This window comes from Genypterus blacodes, unplaced genomic scaffold (genome assembly GCF_046128005.1).
Source record: "Genypterus blacodes isolate CSIRO-AG114 ecotype Tasmania unplaced genomic scaffold, CSIRO-AGI_Gbla_v1 ptg000276l_1, whole genome shotgun sequence".
In the NCBI taxonomy this organism is placed as follows: domain Eukaryota; kingdom Metazoa; phylum Chordata; class Actinopteri; order Ophidiiformes; family Ophidiidae; genus Genypterus; species Genypterus blacodes.
The window spans coordinates 111,696-135,796 of record NW_027467067.1 but is presented as its reverse complement, the minus strand read 5'-3'; the positions used below and the strand labels follow the sequence as shown (position 1 = coordinate 135,796).

General features: G+C 49.7%; 3 protein-coding genes across 5 annotated transcripts; 2 read left to right on the top strand and 1 right to left on the bottom strand.

Annotated features, from left to right (window-relative positions):
• Positions 1-48: 48 nt before the first annotated feature.
• On the bottom strand, positions 49-4,991 carry dbt (dihydrolipoamide branched chain transacylase E2). The gene is made up of 11 exons (XM_076171942.1): positions 4,883-4,991; positions 3,932-4,064; positions 3,705-3,780; positions 3,041-3,222; positions 2,806-2,933; positions 2,469-2,727; positions 2,208-2,374; positions 1,947-2,024; positions 1,653-1,844; positions 1,500-1,571; positions 49-1,284 (listed from the first exon to the last, which is right to left on the bottom strand). The coding sequence occupies exons 1-11, from the start codon at positions 4,925-4,927 to the stop codon at positions 1,117-1,119; spliced, it is 1,500 nt and encodes a 499-aa protein (XP_076028057.1). The 5' UTR covers positions 4,928-4,991; the 3' UTR covers positions 49-1,116.
• A 327-nt stretch (positions 4,992-5,318) lies between these two features.
• rtca (RNA 3'-terminal phosphate cyclase) lies at positions 5,319-8,503 on the top strand. The gene is made up of 11 exons (XM_076171949.1): positions 5,319-5,685; positions 5,804-5,904; positions 6,219-6,362; positions 6,511-6,634; positions 6,842-6,900; positions 6,986-7,127; positions 7,277-7,398; positions 7,495-7,553; positions 7,635-7,729; positions 7,818-7,922; positions 8,154-8,503. The coding sequence occupies exons 1-11, from the start codon at positions 5,644-5,646 to the stop codon at positions 8,250-8,252; spliced, it is 1,092 nt and encodes a 363-aa protein (XP_076028064.1). The 5' UTR covers positions 5,319-5,643; the 3' UTR covers positions 8,253-8,503.
• A 1,465-nt stretch (positions 8,504-9,968) lies between these two features.
• Positions 9,969-24,075, top strand: cdc14ab (cell division cycle 14Ab). Of its 3 annotated transcripts, XR_012965598.1 has the most exons (17): positions 9,970-10,351; positions 11,238-11,328; positions 11,985-12,060; positions 13,144-13,236; positions 14,029-14,108; positions 15,380-15,446; positions 16,444-16,506; positions 16,712-16,799; positions 17,027-17,257; positions 17,368-17,506; positions 18,375-18,561; positions 19,115-19,215; positions 19,374-19,421; positions 19,703-19,822; positions 20,583-20,946; positions 21,496-23,384; positions 23,592-24,075. XR_012965598.1 is itself a non-coding variant. In XM_076171951.1 (16 exons), the coding sequence occupies exons 1-16, from the start codon at positions 10,255-10,257 to the stop codon at positions 21,523-21,525; spliced, it is 1,875 nt and encodes a 624-aa protein (XP_076028066.1). In that variant the 5' UTR covers positions 9,970-10,254; the 3' UTR covers positions 21,526-23,542. The 3 variants fall into 3 exon arrangements, 2 of the variants coding, with proteins under 2 accessions (XP_076028067.1, XP_076028066.1); XM_076171951.1 differs by lacking the exon at positions 23,592-24,075 and having other exon boundaries at positions 21,496-23,542; XM_076171952.1 differs by lacking the exons at positions 20,583-20,946; positions 23,592-24,075 and having other exon boundaries at positions 9,969-10,351; positions 21,496-23,542.
• The last annotated feature ends 26 nt before the right edge of the window (positions 24,076-24,101 follow it).

Below are 24,101 nucleotides of genomic sequence, written 5' to 3'. Positions count from 1 at the left end.
ACACACACACACACACACACACACACTCTTCAGGACTAACTACACAGATTTCTTTGAGCACTTCAACTTTATTAAAAGATCTTGCCTAGATTAATGAGTTGAACACATTCAGACACCAGAAGTTAAACAGAATAACACGTCCCAAAAATAAAAACCCAACAGTGTTTCACTCAGACCTTCACCTTTGACCTGCTGAGGTCACACAGTAGAGGTCAAGCAGCTCAAACACTCAGACATGTAACATAGCACCCACACCAGACACATGAAGAAGAGACCAGGTCCCCTCACAGGAGGCAGACCTGAACCAGGACCCTCCTGGTTCCTCCTGGAGGGGAGGAGCTCTGCCTCCACGCTGACACAGAGCAACATGAGTCATCAACAATCACAGGTTAGTGTTATGATTAGCAGAAGAGGCCACTTTGCTCTTCTTCTACTCTTACGTCATATACAATTATTCTCTACTTGGTTGGTTGATCCACTGAACCCGACTCCGGCCTCACTGACCCCTGATGACCCGCCTGCTGAGAGCCAATCAGAGATCAGCAGTCATGATTAGACCGGTACAGAGGGACAGAGTTCCTCCAGCAGCAGCAAACTAATCAGAAACATTTGATTCATTCAGAGAGGAAGAGGAGGAGGAGGAGCCTAACATCACAGAGCTGTTTATGATACACTGTGATTGGTCGGTTTAGGAGCGCTTCATGATTCACACTCTTCATAACTGCTGATCAATTTCCAAATGTTCCATTCTGAGATCTGGACCCTCCTGGAGGATTCACACCCTTTACTACTTTAACCCTTTCCTCTCCTCCACATCTGGACTCTGTCACTGTGATGTGTGGAGGTCAAACAGAGTCGTCATGGTTACAGTCGGTCCTCTGAGATGAAGCATTTGTAAACTGATCAGCAGGGCTGGAGGCTCAGGTTAGTGAGGAGTTGAACCCTAAACCTAAACAACATGATGGGGGAGAGGACGTGACCGACGCTCTGGAGCTCCTCCCCCGACGCCCGGCTCAAAGGCAACAGGGAACGAGAGTGACAGGAAGGCCGCAAACACACGGAGAGACGGAAGGCATCAGGGGGAGAAACAGGAAGTGGGCCAGTGAGTCAGGAGTCCTACTTCAGGTCCAGCACCATGCTGGCCGGGTTCTCCAGGTACTCCCTCCACAGGTTAGAGAAGCGACACATGGTGGCGCCGTCGATGATGCGGTGATCTGCCGACCAGCTGACGTTCATGATGTGAGCTTTGACCAAGGAACCTTCAGCGTCGAACCGCGGCAGAACCTGACAAAAGAAGAGGAAGGTCAGAACCAATGTTCCCTCTAAGCTGCGCGCACGACTCGCACATTGTCAGCGCACAAGAAAATCTATGCTGCGCATGAAATAAAATTCAACATAAACTGTAAATGAATTAGACCAATGACCTAGTTTTCTGTACCATTTTGCAATGTAACTCAGTGAGTGACAGGTGTCACATACGCTCCGCGACGATCACCCACCTGGATTTTCCCCAGAGCTCCGATGGCGACCTCAGGAGGAAGGATCACCGGCTTGGCGTACGTCCCTCCAATCTGAGACAACAGAGACACAAAGGTGTGAGTCTGGATTTACTGGTCCCACGTGGGACAGAGGTTAGCAGGTTCTGGACTCACTGATCCGATGTTGGACAGGGTGAAGGTTCCTCCGGTCAGCTCAGACGTCCCCAGCTGTCCGGCAGCTCCCAGCGCCTGCAGACGGTTCAGCTCCTGGGCGATCTCAAAGACGCTGAGCATCTGGACGTTCTTCACGTTGGGGACCAGCAGACCTTGGCTGGTGTCCATGGCCAGACCCACGTTATGAGACGCCTGCAGGCACACGCAACACGCAACACGTATGAGCGCTCACAGTGCAGCAGAGGAGTTGCTGAGGAGAGCTCAGGATTGTGGGAGGCGTGTCCCCGTCCTCACCTTGTAGGTGATGTTCTGGCAGCTTTCATCCACGGAGGCGTTGAGGATGGGGAAGTGCAGCAGGCTGAGGGAGGCGGCCTGAGCCAATCAGAGCACAGTGACATCACAGAGGAGCCACAACCGAGGACTGTTGCTCCTCTTCGTCTTCATCACTTCACTAACAGCTCAACTGTAAACATTGATCTACATCTACACCGGTCTGCGTCTCCTAGCAACCATCACAGTGTCCCGAGAGAAGAGGAGAGATCAGGGAGCTCCTACCTTGATGAAGAACGGCATGTAACTCAATTTGATCCCGCGACCTTCAGTTATGGTTTTAAGCTCCGCCCTCAGCACCAGCAGGCGGCTCAGGTCCACCTCGTCACAGTAACCAAAGTGAGGGATCTTCAGCGCCGCCGTCATCGTCTTCACCATGGCTCGATGGAAGCCTGCACACATGAGGAGGAATGAACTCTGAACTCTCTCTGAACACTTTCATTCACTGAAGCAGCTTCAGGTGTGTTCCTCAGGCACGGCTCTGACCTTTCATGGGCTCGGTCACATCCTTGCCGGTGAAGACAGGTTTGGGCATAGCGGGCAGAGGTTTGGCTGCTGCCGCGGTGCTCTGGGGCAAGGCGGCGACAGCGGCGGCGGCTGCGGCAGGTGCAGGAGCGGGAGTCTGGATCTCCTGCATGAGGGTGGGAGGTAAGATGGCTCCCGTCTGCTTGGCCAGGAAGTTGAGGATGTCCTCTTTCAGGATGCGGCCGTCTCTCCCCGTCCCCACCACCTCGCTCAGCTTGATCTGAAAGGTCAAGAGGTCAAGGAGGGTGAACGGCTCAGCGCCACACTAAACCGTCTGGGCTTCTGGGGCGCAGCTTACGTTGTTCTCTATGGCGAGGCGTCTGACGGCGGGCGTGGCCTGGGTCTTATGACCTTTGATCTCCTGGTGGGTGTGTTCTTCTCGAGCCATGGCGGGAGTCTCCACCACGTCCTCCTCCTGGATCACGTCTGAACAGGAAACACACACCAGGACCCAGATGAGCTACAGCCTCAGGTGAGAGAGAGTGTGTGTGTGTGTGTGTTTGTGACTTCCTGTCGCTCTGTGATCTTCTCACCTGTGCTGGAATCTGCCTCGATGTCCACGAGCGGCTTGCCCACAAGGGCGGTGGCGTCGACGTCGTAGTAGAGTTTTCTGATGACGCCGTCATAGCGACTGGTGATGGTGACGGACGCTTTGTCGCTCTGGACCTCACAGATGCTGTCGAACTGAGAGACCTTGTCTCCTTCCTTCACGTACCTGAAGAACACAAACACTGAAACATCTGAAGCCTCAGGGTCTCTGGGTCACCACACACACACGCCCTGTTCTGAGTGGTGTGAGTATGTGTGTGTGTCTGTGTGTTCTAGGTGGTGTGTGCGTGTACGTGTGTGTTTTTGGTGGTGTGAGTGTGTGTGTTATGTTGAACGCACTTATTGGAAGTCGCTTTGGATAAAAGCGTCTGCTAAATGACCCTAATGTAATGTGTGTGTGTGTGAGTGTGTGTGTGTGTGTGTGTGAGTGAGTGAGTGAGTGAGTGAGTGAGTGAGTGAGTGAGTGAGTGAGTGAGTGAGTGAGTGAGTGAGTGAGTGAGTGAGTGAGTGAGTGAGTGAGTGTGTGTGTGAGTGAGTGAGTGAGTGAGTGAGTGAGTGAGTGAGTGAGTGAGTGTGTGAGTGTGTGAGTGTGTGTGTGAGTGAGTGAGAGTGAGAGTGAGAGTGTGTCTGTGTGTGTGTGTCTCGTACCATTCCTTCACCGTCACCTCTGTGATTCCTTCTCCAATATCAGACAGCTTGAACTGGAGGACCGGCCCCTGGAGGGCTGAAGGAGGACAGACATGGGGACAGACAGGTGAGCAGACTGGGCCGGCCGGTTCTGATCTCACATCCAAATAAGAGAACTGAGGTTTCAGCATTAACACTGTAAGATGCTGCTCTATCCCCATGGCAATGACTACAAAGCAGTGACGTACCTGCAGAGGTGTGAAGCAGCCGGCCGCTGAACGTCTGAAGGCTTCTGTCTGACCTGAACAGCAGCGGCTGAGCGGCTCGGCCCGACCTCAGGCTCTGGGGACGGAAACATCGGCGGCGGTACTGCTGACAGAGCTGACAGGAAGTGAGAAGGATCAGGTGACTGTTACACACACACACACACAACAGCATCAGCCTCTGGACACACGCAGCACGGTTAGAGTCGCATCCCGCGTCAGGCCCTGGAAGCTCAGTGTCCCAGCAGACATGGGGCTGTGATGGTCTGAGGGTCTGTGAGCAGGTCTGTGGGTCTTTGAGGGTCTGTGAGCAGGTCTGTGGGTCTTTGAGGGTCTGTGAGCAGGTCTGTGGGTCTTTGAGGGTCTGTGAGCAGGTCTGTGGGTCTTTGAGGGTCTGTGAGCAGGTCTGTAGGTCTGTGGGGGTTCAGCTCTTCCCTCTCTCTGCTCCAGATGATGGATCAATAATCCATCTGATAATTTAAAGATAGCGTATATACATGAAGGTTACGATGATAACCATGTAGGTGAAGCCATCAAATATCAGGATGAATTCATCTGAGGTGTTTACATTTGACCCGAGTGACGTCATCGTGTGTGTGTGTGTCGTTAGCCTCGTTAGCCGTTAGCTCCCTGTGACCCCGCAGCCTCTCTGACTGACGCACTTTCTAACAGATGAGCCTTTGCGTCATGCCGCAGACGCCTCGTGCTGTTTGTGTTTCACTCTCCGCTCCACGACGCTGCTCGCTTCCGCTTCAGGTTATTCAGACGAACTTTAAAGCGGAGGCTAGCATACTAGCTCACGAGCTGGCCGAGTGACGGTGTGGTGACGTCACCACTGGCTGAGGCCGATACTGACGTGCAGAAACAAACACGCAGACACAAACATGTTGGTTTTCCGTTCTGAAGCGTTTCGCTTCCATTTAAACTTTGACTCACCAGCCGCCTAAACACTGTGAAGGAGCTTCTCGTCACCGCCGCCATCTTTGTCCGTGGGGCTGCTGTGACGTCACAACAGCACGCCTCTCTCTACAGCCAATCACAGCACGTCCCTCAACACAGCCAATCACAGTTCACCTTCGCTTCCTCTGTTTGTGTCTGCGCACACATGTGGAATGCAGACGCGCCCCCTGCTGGATGTGTGCAGTAACACAGTGTCTTTATTTGGACCTGGAAACTTTATTAAGTCTTTATTTCATTACGTCACTAAACTACTAGTGTTAAAGCGAGCAGAAGGAGAATCAATCAGTATGTCATTATTATCATGTTAAAAAACTGTGCAAGATCTGAACCCTTGTGATGACGGAGGATCCACAGCGGAGGGTGCGGGCATCGAACCCACAACCCTTCCAGCTTTGAGCTCATCCCCCTGGAGTCTGAAAAGGGGCGGCGCTGTAACAAAGACTGACTCGGGTCAGGGCGGGTAAAGGTATCGCGGGACTTTCATCTTTAGTATTTTTGTACTTTCAACGTGTCCCAATTCTTCGTTAATGTTATAAACTTTACTTCCGAGAGAGATTTACGTCTCCCTGTGTTTTATTTTGAAACGTATCGGAAATAATTTCATTGGTCAATTAGACACAGTGGAGAGCTTCCTGCTAAGAAGAAGAAGAGGAAGCATCATCATCATCATCGTCCAGAGCATCAGCAGAGTTAAGCTCCAGGTTGAGGTGAAGCTGCTCTGCTCTGTCTGCTCTATCATGAACTCTGCGGTGGAGATTGACGGCAGCGCGATGGAGGGAGTGAGTACAGAACAATGAGCTAACGAGCTAACAGTTAGCACAGCGCGCTAACGGCCCGCTCTCCCTCTCTCTCGCTCTCTCTCTTTCTCTCTCTCTCACCCCTCTCTCCCCTCTGCAGGGCGGACAGATCTTGAGGGTCTCCGCGGCGCTGAGCTGCATCACCGGCTCCTCCATCAAGATCAACAACATCCGGGCCGGTAGAAGCACACCGGGGCTGCGGTGAGTCAGCATGCTACTAGCCTGCCATGCTAACGTTAGCCTATTCATGCACACACACACACACTCACACACAGCAGTAACAAAGCTCTTTGTTGTTGGGTGACTGAAGACTTTCTTTTGTTGCTCATCTCTTGTATAAATGTTTAGAGTGACGTCTTTGTGGTGTTTACATGTTTGTTCATAGAAAAAGAGTTCAACATTCAAACATTAAAGAAAGCGAGGTGTGGGGGTGTGTGTGTGTGTGTTTAGAGTGTTGTTAGTGAGTGAGATCAGAGCTCTGTGGTGCCGATGTGACGCTGTGTCTCTCTCTCCAGGCCTCAGCACCTGAGCGGCCTCCAGCTGGTCTCTGATCTGTGCTCAGGATCTCTGCAGGGGGCCGAGATCGGATCTGGAGACATCAGCCTGAGTCCAGGGAAGATCAGCTCTGGGGACCACACAGCTGATACACACACTGCAGGGTGAGGACACACACACACACACACACAGCAGGGTGAGGACACAAACACACATACACAGTCTTCTTCGAGCTTCTTGATTGTGATCATTTGTGTGTGTGTGTGTGTGTGTGTGTGTGTGTGTGTGTGTGTGTGTGTGTCTGTCTGTCAGGAGTGTGTCTCTGCTCCTGCAGGTGGCGCTGCCCTGCGCTCTGTTCGCTGACGCCCCCTCACAGCTCTGCCTTAAGGGAGGAACCAATGCAGAGATGGCTCCCCAGATCGACTACACCGTCAAGGTCACACACACACACACACACACACACACACACACACACAAACACACACACACACACACACACACACACACACACACACACACACACACACACACACACACACACACACACACACACACACACACACACACACACACACACACACACACTCTTGCATGTGACACTTGTGTGTTGGTTCTGTGGTTTGAGTTCCTGGTTCCTCTTCAGGTCTTCAAGCCCATCATGGAGAAGTTTGGAGTTCATTTCGACTGTGACGTCAAAATGAAGTGAGTGACAGGGCGAGGGGGAAACACAGGGGCGGGGCTTGGCACCGATCAGCTGTGACCTGAGCTCTGTGTTTGTGCTGCTCAGGGGTTTCTACCCTAAAGGTGGAGGAGAGGTGGTGGTGACGGTGAACCCGGTCAAAGAGCTGCTGCCTGTCACCATGACGGAGAGAGGAAACATCACCAAAATCCACGGCCGAGCATTCGTCGCTGGAATCCTGCCTTACAAGGTAAACAGGAAACAGGAAATGGCGTCTCTGTGCCAGAGACTTGAAACTGAAGCATCCAAACAGTGAATCAAAGGCCCAGCAGCTGTAGAGAGCGTCACAGATCCAGAGTGTCTGATTGGCTGAACAGAGTGTTGTTGTTCTGTCCCCAGCTGGCTAAAGACATGTCCTCTGCTGCTGTCCGCACCATCAGGAAGGAGATCAAGGAGCTCTACATCAACATCCAGCCAGTGCAGGAGAAAGAAAAAGCATCTGGCAGTGGAAACGGCATCATGTGAGCGCTCGCACACTCTCACACACGCGCACACACACACACACACACACACAGATAGAGGACCTGCAGGTTGAGCTGTTTGTCTTTGCGTTGCAGAATCTACGCTGAGTCGTCCAACGGCTGCCTGTTCGCCGGCTCGGCTCTGGGGAAGAAAGGTGTGTGTCATATTCAGAGTGAACCAGCAGGGGGCAGCAGCATGTCAATGTGGATGATGACTGTGTGTGTGTGTGTGTTAGGTGTGTATGCTGATAGAGTGGGCATTGAAGCTGCTGAGATGCTGCTGAGGAACATCAGGCAAAACGGCTGTGTGGACGAGTTCCTGCAAGACCAGGTGAGACCTGCTGTCTTCATCATCTCGTCCTTCCTCACACCTGAACTCTGCTCTCCTCCCCTCTAAACCTCCTCCTTCTCCTCTGCAGCTCATCATCTTCATGGCCTTGGCAAAGGGAACGTCTCGGATTCGGACCGGCGCTGTGACGCTGCACACCCAGACGGCCATTCACATAGCAGAGCAGCTCACTCAGGTCTCACACACACACACACACACACACACACACACACACACACACACACACACACACACACACACACACACACACACACACACACACACACACACACACACACACACACACACACACACACACACACATCATATAATGTGATTACTTGGACACAGACAGAAACACTGAAGCTGTAAGTTCTTGTTTTGTGAAATGTGTTCTTTGTCATAACATTTTTTTCTTTTGTTTTAGGCAAAGTTCACAATAACAAAGTGTGAGGATGAGCTGAGCAGCAACCTCACTTACGTCATCGAATGTCAAGGGTCAGGAGCCACCAACCCTAACCTGTAGAGAGAGAGACACACACACACACACACACACTCTCACACTCACACACTCTCTCTCTCACACACACACACACACACACACACACACACACACACACACACACACACACACACACACACACACACACACACACACACACACACACTCTCTTTAGCTGCTCCCATCATGTCTGACCCTCTTAGCTTCTGTCTCTCAGGGCCTTTCTTTGTTTGTTTTTTTCCTCAATGCTGTAATAAATGAATAAAACTCTCAAACGTTTCAAAGTTTCTTTCTTCATCTGGAGCTCTGTTGTGACGTCTTAGTGTGTATCTGATGGGAGGGTAAGGTCCATGTAAGAACCTTATGTTGGTCACCATAGAGTGATGATGGGACAGAATGACAGCTGTTATGCTGCTGATCACCGGGTCTCAGCTTCATCATCAGGACTGAAGCTGTTTACAGTCGCCGAATGTTGACATTTCCATACAGAATGAAAAGGTCAATGGTGTCCCTGAACTGAAATATCTTGGCTTCAGATTGGATCTGAATCTTAAACATGTCAAGTCACTGAACTACAACTTAAAGCTCCTGAGGTGTTGAGTAACCAGGTTGTTACAGCTTCCTCCCATGAAACCAGTAAAGTGAAGTGGAGCATTCCTGGAGGAACCTCTGGGATTTGAGCTTTTTGTTGGATCCTACAGGTCAACTGACTTTCCCTGTTTGGTGTGAACTTCCTGGCTGTTGTTTCCATGACGTTGTCAGCTCGGTGTCGGGTTTTTGTCCCTGTGACCCCTTTAAAGGCTCAACCCTGGAAAGAAAACGAGTCCTGCAGGTGCCCTGTATGTATGTACTGTAAGCGAAGGACAACAGGGAGTCCCACATTAGACCTGTGTGTGTGTGGAAACCTGAGCAGGCTGTAAACTCACACCTCTGTCCTCTCTGGAAGAAGAAGAAGAAACGTGAGCCGGGTCACCTGACACCTGGACCAACCGGGCTCGGCTCAGTCTGCACGCCGCCCTGCAGCATGGCAGACGGCGGGGCCTGGAGGACCGCACACCACCAGGAGGACCCCCGGATGCTCCAGCAAACACTACCCGGACCAGGATTAGGACCTGGGACAGGACCAGGACCAAACCAGGTCTGGATCTCCCTGATTGCAGGTCAGTCTTGGAGTCACTGACAGGATTTCTGGTTTCAGGAGAGAAAAATTTGAGAAATGTGGTTTAGGTGAGACAATCGGTCTGAGGTTGTTTCTATTATTGTTGTTCTTTTACCACCTAAGCCAAGAAGCTAGCAGGTTTTCAGTCAACTTAAGAGTTGAATTACCTGAAATAGAAATGATTCCTACGAACACAAAACAAAAACACCAGGCGATTAAGGGGACTTCCAGGTTCCCTGAACTATAGACCCTAACCCAGACTGTCCACTGAGTGGCGCTGTAGCACTGGAAGAAGGGAAAGGAAGTGATTGTTCCTGAAGCAAAGAAGACTTTTCTGATGTTTATTTATTATTTAGAAAACAAACAATGCCTGTCCTGGCAACAGGAAGTCCCTCTGTCCCATCATGTTTTTTTTAAATTAAATTTACGACTTAATTCTCGAAATCTCTTTGTTTTATTTTTGTCAACAGTCAAACTATTACGCACTAAAGCCACTCAGGAAGCCGCTATTTCCCAGCTGACATTGAAGGCAGCATGTCAGGATTTGTTTGCTGAATGGCTGTGGTTGCTATGGGAGCGGCTCTGGTTGCTGTGGTAACGTGTCTTAAAGAGGGCTTTGCACAATCAGAGTTTCAGACTCTGAGCGCAGTGAAGCGGCTAACATGCTAGCATGCTACACGGGGACAATACAACATTAAACTGCTGAAAGGTTGGCTCATATTCCGGCGCTGGAGACTCAGGGGAAGACTAAAGAGAGAATTTAAATTTAAACTATCTTACTCAGCAGCTAGCTAGTGTGCTAACGGCTAACTAGCGCTCGGTGAAAAAGTTTGCCAAAGCGCGGCAGTCCAGGAATTAGACGGAGCCATGACGGCGGAGGGAGCGCGCCGCTCCTCCGTCCTGTCTGCGCTCTTCAGGGGGCCCGAGGACGCCGAGCTGCTGGGAGCCGCGGAGCTCATTAAAGGTAAACTTTACACCGAGTTCATTACATGTCAATTAAGTTTACATCGCGTTCATTTCACTCTACACCGAGTTGATTAAAGTAAGTTCAAGTTTACACCGAGTTGATGAAAGGAAGATTAAGTTTACATCGAGTTGATAAAAGGAAGATAAAGTTTACATCGAGTTGATAAAAGGAAGATAAAGTTATCACCGAGTTGATATAAGGAAGATAAAGTTTACACCGAGTTGATTAAAGGAAATTAAAGTTTACACCGAGTTGAATAAAGGTTGTTGAAGTTGAACCGCAGCTCATATCTGCTGTACGTTTGAAGAAACGACTCTCCAGCCTGATACAGTTCCTACATCTGCATGTATTGGAGCTCAATCGAAGTCTGTGTCATCTAAGCGAAGTTGAAATCATTGATCAGCTTATTACTGAGAAGAGTTCAACCTTCAACACGACAGAATGAAGCTGCTCACATACAAACATACACTTAACTGTAGACAAGTAGCCGTTGAAGGAGATAAATGCTCACAGCCCGGGAGAGACAAACACAGTTAGAGAGAGTCTCAGTGTTTTTATGAGTAATAACACTTTAATACTCCGGAAAGCTGCTCTGTGTTCTGATGAGATGAGGGACAGAGGCTCACCACTTATCAGTCAACCCTCCTGTCCCACGTCACAGCCAGTGTGTGTGTGTTTGTTTGTTTGTTTTGGTTTGCTGCTCTCTCCTTTCTTCATTTCAGGCTTATTGGAGTTTGATATAAAATAATTAATGCAACAATAAATGAAAAAACAAAAAATAAAGTTTATAAATGTGTCTGGAGATGATTTTACTTATTTCTCTCTCTCTCTCTCTCTCTCTCTCTCTCTCTCTCTCTCTCTCTCTCTCTCTCTCTGTTATCAGAGCGTCTGTACTTTGCCACGTTGAGATGTAAACCAAAAAGTACGGCCAACACTCATTACTTCTGCACCGATGATGAGTTTTTGTATGAGAAGTAAGTTCAACACACGCACGCACGCACGCACGCACGCACGCGCGCACGCACGCACACACACACACACACACACACACACACACACACCTATAGGGTGTCACGCCGCACTGCATGCTGGGTGGGTGAAAGTTCAGCGTTGTGATTGGCTCATGATCAGAGCTGATGGAGTTCAACACACAGGAAGCTTTAGTCACCAGAGAAGAAGAATGCAGTGATAACATGTTCACATCTCTCATGTCCATGTGCTGTGATCATGTGATCATCAGGCGTGTGCTCACTGTCAAGCATCATGTCAGGCTCAAACCTTACTGACTGTATGTGTCTGTTGTCATAGCGCCACCATCAGGTGGACTCATGTTTGTCTCATAGTAGCTGTGTCAGGCTGAGCCACGCCCACTCAGCTGTGGCAGCAGAGCAGTGAAATGGGTGTGGCCACTTTTGTTTACAACATGTGTGTGTTTTATGAATGAGTGTTTCCACACTGTGTGTGTGTGTGTGTGTGTGTGTGTGTGTGTGTGGCAGGTGGAAACATGAGCGTGTTCATTAGAGATAACAAAGCCCGATGTGCTTCACTCAGTGTGTGTGTGTGCCTACTGAATATGTTTGTTCATGTGTGTGTTGATGCTCCGTGTGTGTGTGTGTGTGTGTGTGTACAGCTTCTATGCAGACTTCGGCCCTCTGAACCTGGCCATGCTCTACAGATACTGCTGCAAGCTCAACAAGAAGCTGAAGGTGAGTTTCTGCCACCGCCGCTGCCGCCGCCGCCTCCCTCAGCAGGAATGTCCAGAATGCAACAGGACAGGCACAGAGTTACACAACAGCACTGTCACATTGCTGTGAACGCAGCTGTGTGTGTGTGTGTGTGTGTGTGTGTGTGTGTGTGTGTGTGTGTGTGTGTGTGTGAGAGCTGGCAGACATTAGACTGGTCCTGATTGGGCGGTGAGGACACGAGCAGACACACGCACACACACCAAACATGGATTAGAGTTTAACTTCAGCTCTGATGTGCTTACAGGAAGTCTCTTTAGGTGTCCATGTGACCTTTGACCTTTACTTGGGGAGTTCTGCTGGTTTCTATGAGCCTGGTCCAGAGGAGAGCAGACCTGCAGCTCTGGTTACTGCTCTGCCTCTCTGTGGAGCTCTGTTGAAGGCTGTACAGAGGGGAGGGACTTACTCTGGGGAAGGACAGGAACTAGGAGGAGAGCTGATTCCTTCCCAGCCGTCCCAGGATCATAATGATCAATCAGATTTGGGGGTCAAAGGGCTCAGACCTTCATCACTGCCCCCATGCTGATTGGCTCTCCGTCCGTTCTGTCTATCTGTGTGACTTGTGTTGTCGTGGTGATGGCATTCGTCATGGCGACCGGTTGTCACTTTGCCTGCTGAGTGATGTTTGCACTGAAGGCAGAGGATCATGGGAAACTAAGACCACGTCAGACACGTGTGTCAGGTCCACACACACGTTTCCTGGCTGACCTTTACACAGACGGGTCACAGGTCAGATGTCCCACAGGTTACTCCGGGCATTTGACTGATCTTCATCTCCTTCACCTCTGAACTCAAACTTGTGGCCAGTTTACATGTGGTCCATGTGTGTAGCAGCTACGGTTCACATGAGGTCACCTGCTTCCATCAGCACCATCACACCGACCAATCACCTTCCTGTTCATACCAGAGAGCCATCAGACTCCGCCCACATGTCTGTTTGCTCTCAGCCAATTCAACATTTAGGGGATTTAAAGACAATGAGGTCCAACAGGCTGCTGCTCTGTACACACACACACACACACACTCATGTTCTCCTCTCCTCTCCAGTCGTTCACTCTGACCAGGAAGAGAATCGTCCACTACACCAGCTTTGACCAGAGGAAGAGGTCCAACGCTGCCGTGCTCATCGGAGGCTACGCTGTGAGTACATCACTTCCTGTTCAGTGTATGTGTGAACTCAAAGACTCAGACAGACACAGGACATCAGGTCATCAGGTCATCAGTTCCTCAGGTCATGAAACATGTCCTCATGTCATCACTGAAGGGTCTGAGGGTTAAACTGGACGACCTGAGCCATGGATCCTGTTACACTGGATTTGATTTGTTTGATCTACAGCAGCTCACTGCAGTCTGAACACACACACACACACACACACACACACACACACACACACACACACACACACACACACACACAGAATTCAATCTGGTGGTGTGTTTGGTGGCTGTTGAATATTTCATGGTGTCGAAGCAGCGACACAAAAGTTCATTGTGTCAACAGAGAAGCTCCAGACACACACACACACACACACACACGCACACACACACACACACACACACACACACACACACACACACACACACACACACACACACACACACACACACACACTGCAGTCTCCTCACAGATGAGGAGGTTCAGGAGAAGCTAGAAGCTCAGACTCAGCTGTCACTCTGCCCTCGTACTTCCTGTTCTACTGAGCTCATTCTGGCAGTCAGCACCGCATATAATGGACCTGCAGTCATGAACATGTCAGCTCAGATGTTACAGGAAGTCTGCTTTAGGTGTCTCTTCCTCACGTATTTCATTTGTGTTCATCGAGCCGTGTGTTTGTGTGTGTGTTTGTGTGTGTGTTTGTGTGTTTGTGTGTGTGTGTGTGTGTGTGTGTGTGTGTGTGTGTGTGTGTGTGTGTGTGTCTGTCTGTCTGTCAGGTGATCTACCTGAAGAAAACTCCAGAGGAAGCTTACAGAGCGTTGATCTCTGGCTCCAACGCCTCCTACCTGCCCTTCAGGTACCTTCATTACCACAGCAACACTACATCTTTACCACAGTCCGGCTGCAGTAGTGGACACACACACACACACACACACACACAGCACTCTAGGGAATAGAAGGCCTATTGTTGTTTTCACACACACACACACACACACACACTTATATAACAGTGTGTGTGTAGGGAGGCCACAGCTTCAGACTGGATGTTAGTCTGACTACGAACAACAACAATGCATTTACAAAGTCTGTAAAGGTTCTAGTTGTTGTGTCAGGTTGAGTCATGATCAGAGAAGCTTGGTTAGTTAGTTAGCAAGTTAGCTAGTTAGCTAACGTTCCTTAGACTGAAGTCACCACACAGACACATGAACTAAGATCTGAGCTCTAAACTGTGGATCAATCACTGATCAGCTGTACAGGTGGGTTTGTTTCCTGCCCTGTGAAGCCTGCAGGCGCCACACTGCTCTCACTGGGAGAGATGTGTGTGTGTGTGTGTGTGTGTGTGTGTGGGATGATCAGAACCAACTACAGACTGACATGTTGATGGATCTTTCCCTCCAGGTTAATGTGAAATAAACGACAGCTTTGATTAACAACAGCAAATGAAATGAGCGACCCATGAGAGAGAAGACATGTGAATGAGGAGTGTGTTTGTGTGTGTGTGTGTGTGTGTGTGTGTGTGTGCTGGAATGTGACAGGGAGCAGAGAAGAGCTCTCAGCTCAGTGGGACCAACACTCCTCTGTTAATGAAGCTCAAATTAGCACAGCCAGCTTCTTCCACACCATGCTGCTGGACCTGAGGAGCTGCAGCTCAGCACCTTCAGCCTCCATCCGTCTCATTCTTAGGGTCGGGCTTGGTTTTACAAAAATGGTTCCAACTTTTCCTTCCATGTTTCTAAACTGTTCAAAGGTTTCTAAAGCTGAAGTTGTCTGCATTTCTATGAAAGTGTGTTATGATGCGAATCCAGTGTGGTCCTGCCTCAGGCTGAGGCTGAGGCTGAGGCTGAGGCTGAGGCTGCTGCTGCTGACAGCTGAGAGCTTCTCACTGTCAGCAGCAGCTCCACACTTCACACACCTGCTCATCAACACAACCACCGGGATCAAACCCCTCAGAGCTGCTGAGTCTCACACTCACAGACACACACACACACACACACACACACACACACACACACACACACACACACCCCTCTCTCCTGGTATACTGGAATCTTCAAGTGGTGGATTGATTGATAAGTGCTGAGCCCATCATAGAGAACTTCTAACATGATCTGCTGTGTTTCTCTGCAGGGATGCTTCCTTTGGGAATTGCACCTTCAACCTCACTGTGCTGGACTGTCTGCAGGGGATCAGGAAGGTCAGTGTGTCTTAGTGTCTTAGGCTGGATGGCTCCTGTCTTAATGTCTCTCTCCTTCAGTCACACTCCTCTCTTCAGTCTCTAAACCTTCAACTCCAGAATGACAAATTAATCAGGATCAGTCACGATCATCAATCAGCTCCACAAAGGATCAGTCAGCGATTTACAGCAGATTAGTCTGTTACATAACAGCTCTGTGTGTGTGTGTGTGTGTGTGTGTCTCATGATGGAGTGTTAGGCAGGACAGAGGGACTGTTGTACTGTTGGAGAGACAGCCAATGAGAGAGCAGCTCTGTGTGTGTGTGTGTGTGTGTGTGTGTGTGTGTGTGTGTGTGTGTGTGTGTGAAATACTTTGACAGTGAGTTCAGCAGCCAGTGAAGCTGTAATGTGTCTGGATGTGCTGTAGCGCCCCCCTCAGGCTGACTATGGACCTGTGTTCTTTTAAAGTAAAGGGTCAATGGTCAAAGGTCCTTACAGGAAATGGGGGTCTGCAGGGGCACAGGGGTCTGCAGGGGCACAGGGGTCTGCAGGGGCACAGGGGTCTGCAGGGGCACAGGGGTCTGCAGGGGCACATGGGTCTGCAGGGGCACAGGGGTCTGCAGGGGCACAGGGGTCTTCAGGGGCACAGGGGTCTGCAGGGGCACAGGAGCCTGCAGGGGCACAGGGGCCTGCAGGGGCACAGGGGTCTGCAGGTGCACAGGGGTCTGCAGGGGCACAGGGGTCTGCAGGTGCACAGGGGTCTGCAGGGGCACAGGGGTCTGCAGGTGCACAGGGGTCTGCAGGGGCACAGGGGTCTGCAGGGGCACAGGGGTCTGCAGGGGCACAGGGGTCTGCAGGGGCACAGGGGTCTGGGCAGTGTGCAGTTTCACTGCAGATGAATGATTCTGTTTTCAGTCCTTGATTCACTAACTGTGGCGCCCCCTGGTGGACGTGCACACACCTTTACTCAACCATTCTGTGTGTGTGTGTGTGTGTGTGTGCGCGTGTGTGTGTTTAGGCTCTGCAGCACGGTTTCTTCAACTTTGAGACTTTCGATGTGGACGAGTACGAACACTACGAGGTAAAAACCAACACACAACAACAACATGACATCAGAGAACAGAACAGTCAGCAGAGGTCAGGAGGTCAGGAGGTCAGACAGCATCTCATTTTGGAGGAGGTTCTCAAGAGAAGGAACACGTGCACCTCATCAGAGAGTCTCCATGTATCCCAGGGTCACAGCCCGAAGCTCTGTAGAGACATGAGCCTGCTGTTTTCTGTTTCAGAGAGTGGATAATGGAGATCTGAACTGGATCGTTCCTGGAAAGTTTCTGGCCTTCAGTGGGCCACACCCCAAAACTAAAATAGAAAACGGTGAGTCATGGACAGAAGTAGAGTTAGCGTGCAGATTTGACACATTAGCATGTTGCACTAGCGTGCGATCTGAGGCATCCATGAGATCAAACCCCTCACTCTTCTCCCCGCTGTGAGAAGTGAGCTCTTACTCAGTAAATGTGAACAGTGTAAGGAGCTGCTGACCGAGCGGCCGAGGTGGAGGGTCAAATCTCTATGCAGAGAGGTGATTGGCGCTCTGTCCACAGGTTACCCTCTACACGCCCCAGAGGCCTACTTCCCCTACTTCAGGAAGCACAACGTTACCACCATCATCCGTCTGAATAAAAAGATCTACGACAGCAAACGTTTCAACGACGCAGGCTTCGACCACTACGACCTCTTCTTCTTGGATGGCAGCACGCCCAACGACATCATTATTCGCCACTTCCTGCACGTCTGTGAGAGCACCGACGGCGCCGTGGCCGTCCACTGCAAGGGTGAGGTCTTGTTGGCTCTCTTTCTTAACTCTTCTTTGTCCAGCAGAGGGCAGCCTGCTTCAATTCTCTCTCTCTCTCTCTCTCTCTCTCTCTCTCTCTCTCTCCTCCAGCGGGTCTTGGACGGACGGGCACCCTGATTGGCTGTTACTTGATGAAACATTACCGCTTCACAGCAGGCGAGGCCATCGCGTGGATCCGGACTTGCCGGCCGGGCTCTGTGATTGGCCCGCAGCAGCACTTCCTGGAAGAGTGAGTCACTGAACGTTTCAGCTGTTTCTGCTCCCAAATCATGACGCACTTGTGAGGGGCGGAGCTGTTTGGTTTGAGCCCACACGTTTAAGATCCTTCAATGTCCAACAACCTGGAGATGTCTCTAGACCAGGGGTGGGCAGTTAGAGACCAGAGACCAAACCAGAGACCAGAGACCAAACCAGAGACCAAACCAGAGACCAGAGACCAAACCAGAGACCAAACCAGAGACCAAACCAGAGACCAGAGACCAAACCAGAGACCAGAGACCAAACCAGAGACCAGAGACCAGAGATCAAACCAGAGACCAGAGACCAAACCAGAGACCAGAGACCAAACCAGAGACCAGAGACCAAACCAGAGACCAAACCAGAGACCAAACCAGAGACCAAACCAGAGACCAGAGACCAAACCAGAGACCAAACCAGAGACCAGAGACCAGAGACCAAACCAGAGACCAGAGACCAAACCAGAGACCAAACCAGAGACCAGAGACCAGAGACCAGACCAGAGACCAGAGACCAAACCAGAGACCAAACCAGAGACCAGAGACCAGAGACCAGAGACCAAACCAGAGACCAAACCAGAGACCAAACCAGAGACCAAACCAGAGACCAGAGACCAGAGACCAAACCAGAGACCAGAGACCAAACCAGAGACCAAACCAGAGACCAAACCAGAGACCAGAGACCAAACCAGAGACCAAACCAGAGACCAGAGACCAAACCAGAGACCAAACCAGAGACCAAACCCAAACACGAAGGAACCAAAGAAATGCTCATGTTTATTATTAAACATTGGCACAATTAAACTCTTTAATTAGACCAGAGGTCATGTGTGCGTGTGTGTGTGTGTATGTGTGTTGCAGGAAGCAGGCATCACTATGGTTACAAGGAGACAGCCAGCGTTCCCAGAAGGCCAAGCTGGAAGAGAGGATGGTACCACACCTCATCACCGGTCTGGAGGACCTCACAATAAGCCCCACCCACAACACCACAAACTCCTCCCACAACATTAACATCTGCAGATCCCCGAGCTCCGACCAGCTGCAAGAGGTAGACACACACACATACACACACACACACACACACAAACACACAAACTTACAAACAACAACAAATGATGTTCTGAGTACTTTTTTACTTTTACTATTTTATTCTTCGCTAAAAGGATATTGTAGCAATTTTACTAAATTCAATGAGTTTCTGGAAAACTACAAACAAGGCTGTTTTTCCTTTAATTGCGTTCTAGAGATCCATCACGTTCACTTTCAGGCGGCAGCAGATCTGCACCCATGTGGATCCACATGTTACAGTTATAAGTTCAGTTTCATAAATGGATCTAAATATGTCACCGTCATCCTGTCAGGTCGCTATGACAACCTAACATCCCACAGGACAACATGTCATCATTCAAAACACTACAGGCAAACAGCACAAGTACTTTTCAAACACCTAGTAGTCAACACACACGATGCCAGGGAAACCACCACCGAACCCCTCAACCAGCTAGACCGCCCTAGATCCACCAACAGGTCTGGTGGTCTGATGTTCTGATGGTCTGATGTTCTGGTGGTCTGATGGTCTGATGGTTGGTTTTATCCTCCAGAGTGAGTTAGCAGACAGTGGGCTGGGTCTGACCCAGGGAGACAAACTGCGAGCCTTAAAGAGCCGACGCCCGCCCCGCCCGGCCACCACAGGAGCCCTGAGGTAAGAACCCACAAGTAGAACCATCGCAGAGAAACACCACAGACCCTGCAGAGCTTCGGACCTTCAGCTCCCGACTGAGCTCCGTCTCTATCATCAGACACAAATATTTGTAAATCATTTTAAACACATGTGTGATTCTGGTTGGTGTGTGTCCTCAGAGTGGAGGAGATGAAGATGCACAGCAGGTCCTCCTCACAGCCGCTCAGGTAGGACAGATGAACACGGATCAAACATCAAAGTGTCAAGAAACATGAAGTAATAACTAGATCAAGTGATTGATTGGTTAGTTGAAGTAAACACCAGCAGGTACAAGGGACCAACGAATGAAACATGACTTTGTTGTGGCTTAAAGAAGTTTAACCTCATCACAGAAAAGATGATTCGGAATCTGGAAACGTCTCTTTGCTTCTACAGATTCATCAGAAAAATGATTTGATAAACTTACTCTTGATGTATCTGTTTGTTTTGTGTGTCTGTTTACGTCCAGATTGTCGATGGGCGTCGGCCAGGACCCCGCCTCCCCTCTCAAGTCCTCCAAATTCCCAGCATCCTCTGCTTCTGCCGCTGCCAAGAGGATCGCCCGAACCCCAGCATCCAACTTCAGGAGGTGAGCATCATCTTCATCATCATCATCATCATTACCATCACCATCACCATGGTAGAGCTCCTCTCTTGGTAGAGCTCCTGTTAGGGTAGAGCGGTGGATGAGTCTCATGAATGCGCACACATGTGGATGCTCTGTGTTTTCTTCCATACAATGAATGTGAAGTATTTGTACTAACACAGTAAGATGAGTTCCCTTTAACACACCTTCTGTACTAACACACCTTCTGTACTAACACACCTTCTGTACTAACACACCTTCTGCACTAACACACTGATGGCAGAGACATTCAGACACTTAGACACTAACGACCTCAGTGTGCTGATCAGACTGTAGTGCTGCCACTCTGGTGTGATTTAAAAATGTATTTGATATTTATGTCTCAATAGTTTATGTAAACACAGCTACAAACTCATGCATCAGCTCAGGCTACATTACACAGTACTCAACATATACACATACTGAATATATGATACAATAAACAAAACTCCAAATGCCTGACTTGGTTACCAAGGTAACAAAGTAGTATTCCAATCCCCACACGTTTTCTGTTCTAATGCAGAGCTCGCAGGCAGACGGCCTTCAGCTCTGAGACCACTTTGTTGATCTGCAGTCCTTTGATTGACGTCTTTAATAACTAATGTGTCCCTTTAGACCTCTGGGTCCCTTAGACCTTGCTGACACTGTAGACCTGCAGGTCACGTAGACCCTGTTTGAGTGTGTTTGAGTCTGTTTGTTGTGACGGAGCCTCTCCTCACCTCAGCGCCGCCATCAACCCCAGACTGGCCAGCTCACTGGGTGACCTGTACACCACTGATGGCGAGGAGGACCGGCAGGGCCCTTACGCCGCTCTTCCTCCCCCCTCCTCTACGTCCATCACATCCTCCTCTCCGTCCTTGCTCGGCCAGCCCCCGCTGACTCGGTACACTAAAGGTCCCCGCAGCTTCCAGCACGAGGTCAACAACAACAGTCAGTATGTGGGCTCAGTGGTGCCCCCCATGGGGAAAAGCTCCGCCTTCAGCCAGGGGGGCAGGCTGGGGCCACAGGACTTTGGCCCGTACAGAGCCCAGGGGCCCTACAGCGCTCTGAAGGGACCGTCAGGACGCTACCTCAGCCGCTCCATCCCCGTAAGTCCTCAGCCTAGCAGCAGCTTCACTTTGCTTCCAGCTCACAAACACAAAGGGACACACAACGTCGTCTGTCCCACAGACACACCTCACCACGGTTACATGCACACAACTGCACTCTGGGTAGCGTTGGAGCTTCCCCCGTGGGACATTATCCAACTTCACTTACTTAGTCCGTCAGACAGACCGGCAGATCGCACATTTCGAAGGCCTCCAGAGACCCAGAGACACGTGTGTGTGTGTGTGTGTGTGTGTGTGTGTGTGTGTGTGTGTGTGTGTGTGTGTTATCATAGGAACAGGGATAACAGCAGCAGTTTCACAGGGTGGGCGGGGCGTTAACCAGATGTGTTTGTTTCCTCAAAGCTTTTGTCTCCCATGATTGTAAACATAAAGGAACATAGATGAAGGATGAACTCTAGGCTTACTAACAACACTAACTAAGTTCTTGGATGAAAGGAAAAAACTCCAAATGCTTTATTTTGAAAGTCTGTACATAGGAAACCGCTATTTGTGGTGAATTAACTCCATCTTCCTGTTTTCTTGTTTCAGTCGCTACAGTCTGAGTACATCCAGTACTAGAGCCTCCGAGCCGCCCTGACCCCCCTGAGGACTCCTTACCCAGACTCCCCCCTGCTGAGCGCCCTCCCCACCACTGAGTGGGACGGTCAAAGGGAAGTTAGCGGTCCGGTTCAGGACCCAAGTGACCCGGTTACAGGCCGCTCAGCGTCTCCCTTTCTTTAGCTGTTGTTTATGTACATATGATGTGTTCACATGTATGTTTTGCTCACAGAAAGGATATATTTATGATACAGAAGGAGAGATTTTATATTTCTGTACGTTTTTGTCAAAGTAAATGTATTTTTTGTTTTAAAGCGAAGACAATGGAGTCTTTTGATAAACTATGAAGGATTGGCAGAGGGAGGATGTAGAGCATCTCTGCTGATACTGACAGTATTGACTTCCTGCCTCGGGTCAAAGCAGCATCCAGACCTTCATCTTGATCAAACCTTCATCCTGGCTGCACCGTCAGCTGCTTTTACAGCAATAATGCTGCAATGTTGATGATTTAATATTCAATGATCTTCACCTCGGTCACCTCTGACCTCTGTGTGTTCCTCTGTCAGTGTGTCGATGTTCTTCTTCTCCTCTTCAGGTCTGTAGGTCTCTAATGGACCCTTATGGATCCATGATCACGTGTTAGAGCCTCTAAAGCTCCTCTACATGAAGAGAGGAGCTTAGTTAGATGTCCTGTCAGAACAAACTCCTGTTAACCCTCCGTGTGGGTAGATGCACCATGTCAGCCGGGGAGCAGAGCCTGGACGTCTTCATCTCTCTGAGCCTACATTCTTTCACCTTAGTTAGGACAAACATCAGCGAACCCTGGCTAACTAGCTAATGTTAGCCACTTCTATCGATGGTCTGAGGACAGATTTGTGTGTCGGATGTCTGCGTGTCACAGCAGGTAGCCTTCATTCCATCTTCCATCCATCGTGGAATCTGTTGACATCACGCAGGGCAGGAAGTGAACAGTGTTGCTGCGCTCAGGATGTGGCCAAAGAAACTTTATCTTCCCACGTGTTCTGCTCCGTCCTGTCCTGGTGCGTGTGGAACCTTAGTTAGCCTTCAAATAACCATGGTCTCAAAAACACAAGTCCTGCGTGCTGCCACGCCTCTGCTCCTGATGCTCCGCCCACGATGACCTGTGCTCTGATTGGACACAGCGAGGATGAGCGACCCAGTAACCTATGAAGTCAGGCTAAGTTACCCAGTATTTATTACTGCTATGCTGTCCTCAAAGGAAGTACTGAGATCAAGTTCCTGCTGAGGATTCTGATCAGAGTGTGTTTTATATTCAGATGAGGGACGTGTTGAGTATCTGTCACTGTAGAACAAAAGCCTTTTAAATGTCGGACGCCTCACACTGGACCGACGCTCTACCTCCTCTGGACCAACAGCAGAATGAGTCCTGGTGTGTTCATGTGTGTGTGTGTATGTAAGACTGTATGCAGGACATGAAAGGGTTAATGTGTGGATTACTGGAGAGCCTTAAGACATTATTGACATAAATATGATTGTTCTGTGTGTCTTTGACTAAAGATGAATGAGAAGCTGATTGCATAGAAAAAGAAGCTGAGGCTGATTTGTTTGATGTTCAGTCGGACTTTGACACAACTTTGTAGCTAACAAACTGAAATGTTTGGTGATAGGAAACATGTGATCCTAACCCTAACCCCTCCCCCCTGAACATACGTGTCTTCATCAGCCCTGCTGTCCTTCCTTTGTGTAACTGAATAGAAGTTGACTTTGTATAAACTGGTGACATCATGTCAGTGTGCAGAGGCTCTCCAGTCTAAGTGCCTAGCATCACATTCCAACAGCATCAGTCCACCTTAAGGGCTGGTGTCTGTCTTCATGTCGTCGTCACACACTAACCACAGGTCAGTGCACTTATTCTCACTTCACTCATGACGGTCACCATTATCCTCTTGTGTCATTTGTATCAAGTATTTCTGTTTAAATGACTCCAGAACTCTGCAGGCACCTGCAGACATGTAAGCAATAATAACCACAGCCCATAATAAAATGATTATCCAAACATTTTGTCCCGTGACGTCATGTCTCTGTTCCATGGTCTACATCTACAGACAGTGTCCTGTGACCTCTGACCTCTCACATGATCAAGACATCATCACGTGACCTCGACAACTCTAAAGAACTTAAACGGCTCAGCAAGTTATGGAGAACCTCAATGCCTCAGGATGAACCTCAATGCCTCAGGATGAACCTCAACGCCTCAGGATGAACCTCATCGCCTCAGGATGAACCTCAACGCCTCAGGATGAACCTCAACGCCTCAGGATGGACCTCAATGCCTCAGGATGAACCTCAACGCCTCAGGATGAACCTCAACGCCTCAGGATGAACCTCAGCGAACTACCATGCTCTCAGGTTCATTCATGTCTCTGTTGCTTCTCTGGTTGGCTGCTGTTAGACGTCCTCACCCGTCGCCTCATTACCCTCTGAAGTCACACCACGCCCATTCAAATAGAGGTGAAGATGAGCTGAACCTTGATCCAGAGGGAGATTCTGGGTCTGCAGCAGCACAAACAACAGACGTGTTCAGAGAAAATGAAAAATAGATAGAAACTATCTAT